Raw genomic sequence first — 9,486 nt, 5'->3', positions numbered from 1 at the left:
GCCGGCTGGCAATGTATCAAGAGGTAGCCCTAGAATTATTACAGCGCTTTTTAGAAAAGCGGGGAGTAAATTGCGTTAAGCAAATTTCGGGGTTAGTCGCGCTGGGTCGCGTTAAGGGGTGTTTTAAGAATTCAGATTTATTGTTTGAGGAGAGTGAGTGGCATAAGTTAGGAGATGTATTATGGGACTTGGTAATTGATGATGATAAATCAGCTAAAAAATTAATGAAACCTTGGCGGGAAATTATTAACAGTATTAAGCGATATAAATTAGAAAAGAATTTTGCGGCAGTGGCTACAGAACGGCTGGGGGGTACTGAGGAATCAGCAGGCTTACTTACTTATGGCAAGGAGTACGTTCCTACTCCGTCCACTGGCCCACCAGTTACAGTACATCCTAAAGTGGCCAGTCAGCCGCCTCCTGTACCACCACGCAGTAATGTTACAAATTTATCTAATGAATCAGAGGTAAAATCTACTGCACCACCAGGTCCTAAAGAATCAGAATCGGAAATCCCGCAAATTGAAATGAAAGAGGGAATACCGAGTAATCAATCATTAAAAAATCGACTGAAAATAACACCTGTAAATTGGCAAAAAATATTACAAGGTGCAGTAGAAGATAAACAGTATGAACTGGCTGGCAGCATTTCGGAAGTTCTTGCTTGCCCAGTTGTTTACAATGTAGGAGATGATGGAAATTTAGAAGGATTACATCAGCCATTAGGCTGGAAATTACTATCACAATTACGATCTACAGTTAACGAAGCAGGATTACAATCCGAGCCTGCTAAACAAATGTTGAACTATATATGGGGAAGTGTAATCTTGTGTCCAGAGGACATTAAAGGAGTTATCCGAATGATAATGACACAGTCTCAACAGTTATTATGGCAAGCTCACTGGGAGCGGCATTGTGAGGTTTCAATGCATCAGCCGCGTCAGCAGGGAGACCCGCTTTATGGGGTTACTGTTGAACAACTAATGGGATCAGGCCGATTCGCTAGTATTGATGTTCAAATCCAACAAGGTCCAGATGTATGCTTGGAGTCTATGCGAACGGCCAGAATGGCAATAGGGAATGTGAGAACTCAGCCAGTGTCACCTTCGTATATGTCAATGAAACAGAGTAGAGACGAACCTTTTGGGAAATTTGTAGATCGAGTGACATCCGCAATCGATCAGTCTGATGTCCCTGAATGGATGAAGGGAGCTATATTAAGACAGTGCATTTATGAAAATACTAATCCCGAAACTAAAGCAATAATTCTGTCTTTACCGGGGGATGCAACCGTAGAAATGATGCTAGATAGGTTAAGTAGAGTTCCAGTGGGTCGGCAAGCGATGTTAGTGGAAGCAGTGCGGGAATTAGGGAAGGATTTGATTCAGGCACAGCAGCAAGCATTCGCAGCCTTAGCTCCGTTGCACCAGCCTGAGACGCGACCCCGATCATCAATACAATCAAGAAGTAAATGTTTCCGCTGCGGGCAAGAAGGTCATATGAGAAGGCACTGTAGAGTTTCTCAAGTTTGGTGCGAGAACTGTCAAGTGAATAATCATAGCACCAGCGTCTGCAAGCGGACGGGAAACGGACAAGCGAGCGCGTCGGGTTGCCGCGCGAGGACAACAATAGCCGCCCCAGCCCTTCAGACTCCATCGACGGAGAAGCAGAGCCATCTACCGGTGGAAAACAATACAAATCCATTTCTACAGAGTCCCTGCAACCAGCCACAAAAGGAAGCCTCGGGCTGGACTTGGCAACAGCAATAGATATTACATTACTGGACTCACGACCACAAAAAGTTCCTACAAACATTCATGGACCTATAACTATTAATGGACAAACCTATGGAGCATTATTACTCGGACGATCGTCGAGTGGAATACAAGGACTGTTTATTTTACCAGGAGTCATTGATGCTGACTACACTGGCGTGATATCAATCGTACTGCAAACAAATTTTCCACCAATCCATGTGCCAGCCGGCAGTCGGATTGCACAATTGGTCCCTGTGCCGCAGCTAACTAAGGACTTACACCCATGTTCTGAGAAGGCAAGACAAAATGATGGGTTCGGATCTACTGGAGGACTAACCATGTTAACCATGGCAATGAAACAGCGACCGGTAATGAGGATTACAATGGAAAATTATGGACATTCTGTTCACATTGAAGCACTATTTGATACGGGAGCCGACCTTACCATCGTGTCACAGGATCGTTGGCCGGAGAGTTGGCCCTTGGTTCCTACGACTACCGGGGTTGAAGGGGTTGGCGGATCTACATCGGTACGGCGTAGCAGAGACAGAGTTACTATCATCATAGACGGAAGAACAACAACTGCCTTTGTGACTGTGATGTCGCTTCCACAAGGAGTACAGGCTCTTGTTGGAAGGGATGTTTTAGATCAAATGGGAGTGATCCTTACGACGGACAAGCATTTTCAATGGCGGTCACTGCAGAATGGACTTTCCCGATCCAATTACAGTGGCTGACAGATAATCCAGTCTGGATCGAGCAGTGGCCGTTGAAAAAGGAAAGTCTACAGGCAGCTCATAACCTTGTTCGAGAACAGCTTCAACAAGGACATTTACTGTTATCAACAAGTCCATGGAATACTCCAATCTTTGTAATAAGAAAGAAATCAGGAAACTGGAGACTACTACAAGATTTAAGAGCAGTAAATTCTCAGATGCAACCAATGGGAGCTTTACAACCTGGACTACCCAATCCTGCTATGTTACCAGATCAATGGACTCTATTGATAGTTGATCTTAAGGACTGTTTCTTCACTATACATTTGCATCAGCGAGACACCCAGCGATTTGCATTTACTCTGCCTTCGATTAATAGAGAGGCGCCTGCGCAACGGTATGAATGGACAGTGTTACCACAAGGTATGAAGAATAGTCCAACTCTTTGTCAATTATTTGTGGACAATGCATTACGTCCTGTCCGGGAGGCCTGGCCGACAGCGTTTATTTATCATTATATGGATGATATCCTGATAGCTCAAAAGGACTGTTTTACAAAACAACAAGAGCAATTTTTATCGCAGGCTTTAAGAAAGGAAGGTTTAGTCATTGCTCCAGAAAAAATACAGAGGGTTTCGCCTTGGAAGTACCTCGGCTGGAACATTTCAGAATCTCAAATTCGCCCTCAAAAGTTAACCCTGCACACTGAACTACGGACATTAAACGATGTACAGAAATTGATGGGAGACCTACAATGGTTGCGACCAGTAGTGGGTATACCAAATGAACAATTAGAAGAACTTAGGCCATTATTACAAGGAACAGATCCAGCGAAACCTGTACACCTTTCTTCCAGACAACAGGAAGTTATCAAGGCAATTGTCGAACAAATTACACAAAGGTGGGTAGATCGTCGAGATCCGCGTATTCCTGTCGATTTAACGATTATACATGGACCGTCTCAATTAATTGGTGCACTGACCCAGTGCAAAAAGAAAAAGGGGGAGAAGGTCCGAGTGTTGGAATGGTTGTTTACACGATTGCAACCACAAAAAACGATTGAGAGGAAATTAGAGACTTTAGCAGAACTAATTATGAAAGGAAGGACAAGAATATTACAAATTACTGGATCGGAGCCGGGAATTATCAGAATACCTATTAAAAGGGAAAATTTAGAGTGGTGTTTGCGACAGTCAGAGGACTTACAAATGAGTCTATTGTCAACAGCAAATGATATAACTATTGATTCAATTAAAGCACCAGTCCTGCAATGGGTCAGTCAAAATACATGGATAATGCCATCAAAACGAAGTGAGAGACCATTGTCAGACGCAGTTACTGTATTTACCGATGCTGGAAAAAGGTCACGTACAGCAGCAATTACATGGCTTCAAGATAATCAATGGTATCATCATATCCTTGCAGCAGTGCCAGGAGACTCACTGCAAACACTGGAATTAGCAGCAGTGGTGTGGGCAGCTCTACAATGGCATGATACAGAATTGAATTTTGTGACAGACTCATTATATGTTGCTGGAGTTTTGGAAAGGATTGAAGATGCGAAGATCAAAGACATCAAGAATTCTCGCCTATTTGAATTGTTTCGTCAATTACAATCGGCATTACGACAGAGACAGAAAAGCTATGCAGTTATTCACATTAGAAGTCACATGTGGAAGGAAGGACTGGGAGAAGGAAATGATAAAGCTGACCAATTAGTTACCGTGACTGTACCTATGAATGACTTTGTAAAAGCCAAAGAAACTCACAACGTATTTCATCAAAATGCAAGAGGTTTATATAAGCAATTTAGTATTACAATCGAAGAAGCCCGAGGAATCGTGAGAGCGTGCCCTGAGTGTAGTCATCATGGACCAGGTTTAGGGACTGGAGTTAACCCACGCGGACTGGGCCCAAACGAACTTTGGCAAATGGACGTTACCCATGTATCTGAGTTTGGTCGTTTGAAATATGTGCATGTGACTGTAGATACATTCAGTCGATTTATCTGGGCAACGGCACAAGCCGGGGAAAAGGCGCTGCATGTTGTCCGACATTTGACAAGTAGTTTTGCTGTCATGGGAGTGCCTCAGAAATTAAAGACGGACAATGGACCAGCGTATGCTGGTGAAAAGATCAGAAAATTTTGTCAACAATGGGGGGTGACGCATATTACAGGCATTCCACACTCTCCCACAGGACAGGCTATTGTAGAACGGGTTAACCAGACATTGAAAGAATATTTGCAGAAATTTAAAGATGTGTGTGATGTTCAGGAAAAGTTGGCTAAAACATTATTTGTTATGAATTACCTATGTATATTTGGGGAGAATGATGAGCCACCAGTCAAAGTTCATTCAGGAGTTGCTACTTTAGAACAAAAGCAACCAATGAAGGTGTATTATAGGGATTTGGCAACGGGTGAATGGAAGGGACCCGTTGAAGTACGATATATGGGGAAAGGTTATATGTGTGTTATTACTCCTACAGGACCTCAATGGGTGCCGTCTAGATGGACCAAAGCTGCGCCTGCTCCCACTACTGTTCGCCCTTCTTGTTCCACTAAAAGCGGTTCCAGTACCGGGTCAGACAAACGTCTGGATAGCGTGGGCAAATAGGACGGGACAGACTGATTTTTGTTTGAGTTTGGCAACTGCAACAGAACCCTTTAAAACATGCTTGATAGGTTACCCTCATTTAGACTCTTCTGACTTTCTAGGATGGATAGATAATAGCAAAAGTTGTAATGGAATAGATGTAGCAAGTCAATCAGCTTGTTTAATTATGCAATTAAATCATACTCTACCCTGGGATCCACAGCAACTAGACCTTTTGGGCTCTGAAGCAATTGACAATGGTACACATGAGAATACAACTCGTACTTGCATCTCTTTTGGTAACTTTAATAAATTCACTGTACAAGCAATGCACATGGCACGCTGGTTAGGAAAGAGTAGTCGAATTGGTTGGGATGACAATCCATTTATAAATGGAGCTAGTGGTACAATTGTTTCTCCTTACAGTACGAGTTTCGATATTAATCATTATTGTGGCAAATTTAATAAAACTACAACATTTGGAGCCTATGGATGGAGTATGAATAATGCCAATGAAATATTGAGAGTAAAAGGTTCGGCTAAAGCTTTACCGCCTGGAATATTTTTGATTTGTGGAGATAGAGCATGGGGCGGAATCCCAAAGAATCCTCTTGGAGGACCTTGTTATATTGGTAAATTGGCCTTACTTACATTAACACACCGGAATTGGCTTAAAATATTACGATCCTCACCCAGAAGCAAAAGGAGTATAGCTCAACTTAGTCAAAATTGTGATGATAATGTTGAATTATGGTCAGTTACAACTAGAATTTTTGCATCTATGTTCCCAAGTGTAGGGACAGCTCGTGCTTTGAATCAATTGAATAAACTCGCTTGTTGGTCGGTAAAGCAGGCTAGGGCCACGTCAGAGGTCCTTGAAGAGATGATGCAGGACATGTCAAGTTTAAGACATGCAGTGTTACAAAATAGAGCAGCTATTGATTTTCTATTGCTGGCACAAGGACATGGGTGTGAAGATGTTGAGGGGATGTGTTGCTTTAATTTAAGTGATCATTCTCAATCTATTCACAAACAGATAAATTGGTTAAAAAAAATACACAAAAAATCCAACAAGAAATTAATTGGTTTGATGGGGTGTTACAATCAATATTCGGCGGGATAACACCATGGCTAATGTCATTGATTAAGGAAGCCTTACGGTGGTTGGGTATATTGATATTAATCTGTATAATAGTTAAAATTGCATATGGGTGCATGATGAAAGGAGTCTCAAAGCTGACACACCAAGCTCTACTCGCACAAAAAGAAAAAGGGGGAATTGTTGGGAGCTGGCTTGCTGAAAAGGGACATGAGCCTGTGGAAAAGTTGTGCGAGCAGAGTTCTGTGTGAAAGAATGTCAGTTTGAGCAACAAGATTAGGCCTTGGCCGAGAATAGCTGGCCTTACTGATAGCAGGAGAAAAACAACAGCTGGTCTTGCCGTTATCGGGAGAAAGGTAAAAACAGTGTGACCTTGGCATAACTTCACAAGTAATTTTTGAAGAAGTTCTCATGAGAAAGTTACTGAACACACATAGCTGCCAGCCACAAGTGGGTGTGTTTTAGTAATGAATAAACATTAGCAATGTACCAATCATATTAGGACTAGTAGGCATAATTATCGCAAACTGTATAAATATGAGCTAGCTGCGCGAATAAAGTTGAATCACTTCTATCACTCATATTGGGTCGACTTACGTGCATTCCTCCGCCGCTCCAACAGGCAGGTTGCACTCTCTTCACAGCTCTTCTTCAAATGCATAATAATGCAGTGTTAACATAGAAATAAAAACTTATGTTAAAGAAACAGAGTATAAATTAAATTAAAAACTAAGGTGTCTGATTTCAGAAACTGAGGCAGCTATACCAAAATATTTTTACCACACTTTTGTTAAAATCTCATAGAGTATTATTCTCAGCCCCCTGAGGCTGTAAGCACAATGGGTAGACTGAGCATTCGCTCTGCAAATGCTACTTGGCTTTAAGTCAGACTTCTTAACAGTATCTCAGTGGCATTTCCCCCAGGCCAATTCCCTTTATTGTGTTTGGATTTTTTTTCAGGAAAAAACCCATATGTCACTGAAGAACCACATGAGAAACAGTCTTAAAATTGTGACATATCCTTCATCTCAATGGAAATGCCCCCAGTATTTCATCTTAATGAAAATATTGTAGGGCTGCATTGAAATGTAACTTCTTATAAGAAAATGCAAGCAAAAACATAGAAAAAAATATACTTGTTACCCTAGAGTGAAGTATATTAAACCCCACTGTTTCACTTTTGTTAGAAATGACTGATGAAAGAGAAGAAAATCAGCAGATGTAAAGCAGTAAGAAAGAAGGTGAGGAGGTTCCAGCAGAAGTGAGAAGGGAGTGCTGGGCAGAGGATGCTGGACAGCCACCTGCCCCAATGTCTTGTATGCAGGGAATAAAGGTGGTTTTAAGACATCTGTCCATTCAAGTCCAGTTAAAGAAGAATCATGTATGACTCACTTTATTGTCCAAAAAGTTGGGTTAAGCTAACCCACCATAAGCTTTTGCAAATTGCACTCACTAGGATCTTTTTGGTAAAAATTTGGGTTCTATTGCTTTGCAGAACTGCCATAAAGAATTAACAACTATTTTACCTTTAAATCAAACAAATCTGCTAGTAACTGACACTTAATAAATAAAACTGACTAGCAAACAGTACATAATTGTGGGAAAATAATGAAAAATTGACGAGGAGGATTGTAAACACGCTCAAGTGACTTACAGCTGGGGTGTAGAAAAACACATACATCATACTAATCATTGTTTAGTCTTGTGTGCTTGACAAGTAGAACGTCCGTGTTTGGATAACATAGGACTGTGATAGACTCAGAGGCACTCTATCGAACCTGCTTGAGATTCCTACCCTGCTGTGGGAAAGATCAAAGCACAGTGGTAAACTACACCTGCGCAAATCCCTGAAAAACAGGAGCAAACAGCAGTTTCAGTGATCCTTTAGCATGAACCAAGCTCCACGGTGCCTGCGTCCCCGCTTGTGTGCCTCTGCCCAGGTGCTGCTTCGGGGATCCCCCAGTTGGCGAGGTAACAAAAATAAATTTACTTGTTGCATTTCAGCCATGGTTTTGTGGTTGCTCCTGCATCCTGCCTGTGCTGACTCACACAATAATGGTAATAATAAAATCAATAAATTCCATATATTCATATTTATAGAGCATCTTTCAGACCTTGAATGTACTCTTGACTTAAGGTTTGATTACTCCACGCTACTTGTTACAAAGTTTTAATCTTCTGTTAATGGTAAGAACTTTATTTTTTGTTTATGACAATTACATGTTTTTAATGGGTCAAGCAAGACGCCTTAGGAAAAATGCTGGGATGGAAGGGAAGGGGAAGTGCTTTGACTGTCGATAAAGAATTAATTCAGAACTCAATTCTTCCAGGCTTTTAATGATGTTTTCTTTTTGGAAAGGCATTAGTTATTTAATTCATGTGACACCTATTGTTACCGAAATCTGGAATAAAACTCCTTAACAGCAATGAGAAGTTAAGAAGCAGGCACTCCTTTATTGCAGTGCTGGGCACACAGGGGATCACTCCACCTAGTGTGTGCACCTGTCTGATTTAATCATGCAGGTTAAATATACACTTGTCATACATATTCACTAGATTCCTGGGAAATATCATGCATAATCATCAATTGTCCGAAAGATCATTAGCATATGTAAATGTCCTTTTACGCAGGCGTAGTGAAGTCTCTGGTGGTCTTCATAAGCCCTCTGGTGGTCTTCCATAGTCTTCCTCACTTTGTCCGATAGTTGACCTCTCTTACACGATTCTGCGCAGTACGATTTTGCCATCATGTATTAGATTTACATAAAAGTACATTCTATGTTAATTCTTAAATTTAACGTTTCTAGTGATTGGCCCCCAGTTACATCACCTTATCAATATTCTTATACTATAACATTCATTGGTTAATCTTACCTATTCCACTAACTGGTCTTTTGATCAAAGTAGGGTTTCTAAACCACAAAGCTAAGGTCCATAACGATCTCTCTCTTTGTTCATTAAAACAAAACACTACAATCTAACAAATCTATCTAAATTTCTATGGTTAACCGATCTAAGACAATACTTATTCTTTTTATGATTGCTTACAGCACATTTTGTATGTTCCTAGGTTTCTATAACTATTGCGAGCTTCAAACCCCTATATTCTACAATCTTTACCTTTTGATCAAACCCAGCTTATATAAAATTTTAACTTATCAGAATATTTGTAACATTTCCCCCCTTTGAAAGTTTTGAAAATAATTTCAATACTTTCACTATAATTTTACTAATTACAAATTCTGGGATTGCTTGTCCATCTTGCTGTCTTGTAACAGCTTGGATGATTATAATTTTACGAATTATTTTCTTTTTTA

At 40.8% G+C, this 9,486-nt stretch overlaps 1 protein-coding gene across 1 annotated transcript; it reads left to right on the top strand.

The window, feature by feature from the left end:
* Nucleotides 1-5,569: 5,569 nt before the first annotated feature.
* Nucleotides 5,570-6,467, top strand: LOC126035566 (uncharacterized). The gene is given in 2 exon segments (XM_049794206.1): nt 5,570-6,104; nt 6,107-6,467. Coding segments are annotated over 2 exon segments (849 nt in total). The 3' UTR covers nt 6,421-6,467.
* Nucleotides 6,468-9,486: the final 3,019 nt, after the last annotated feature.

This window comes from Accipiter gentilis, chromosome W (genome assembly GCF_929443795.1).
Source record: "Accipiter gentilis chromosome W, bAccGen1.1, whole genome shotgun sequence".
In the NCBI taxonomy this organism is placed as follows: Eukaryota; Metazoa; Chordata; class Aves; order Accipitriformes; family Accipitridae; genus Astur; species Astur gentilis.
This window is presented reverse-complemented; position numbering and strand designations above follow the sequence as displayed.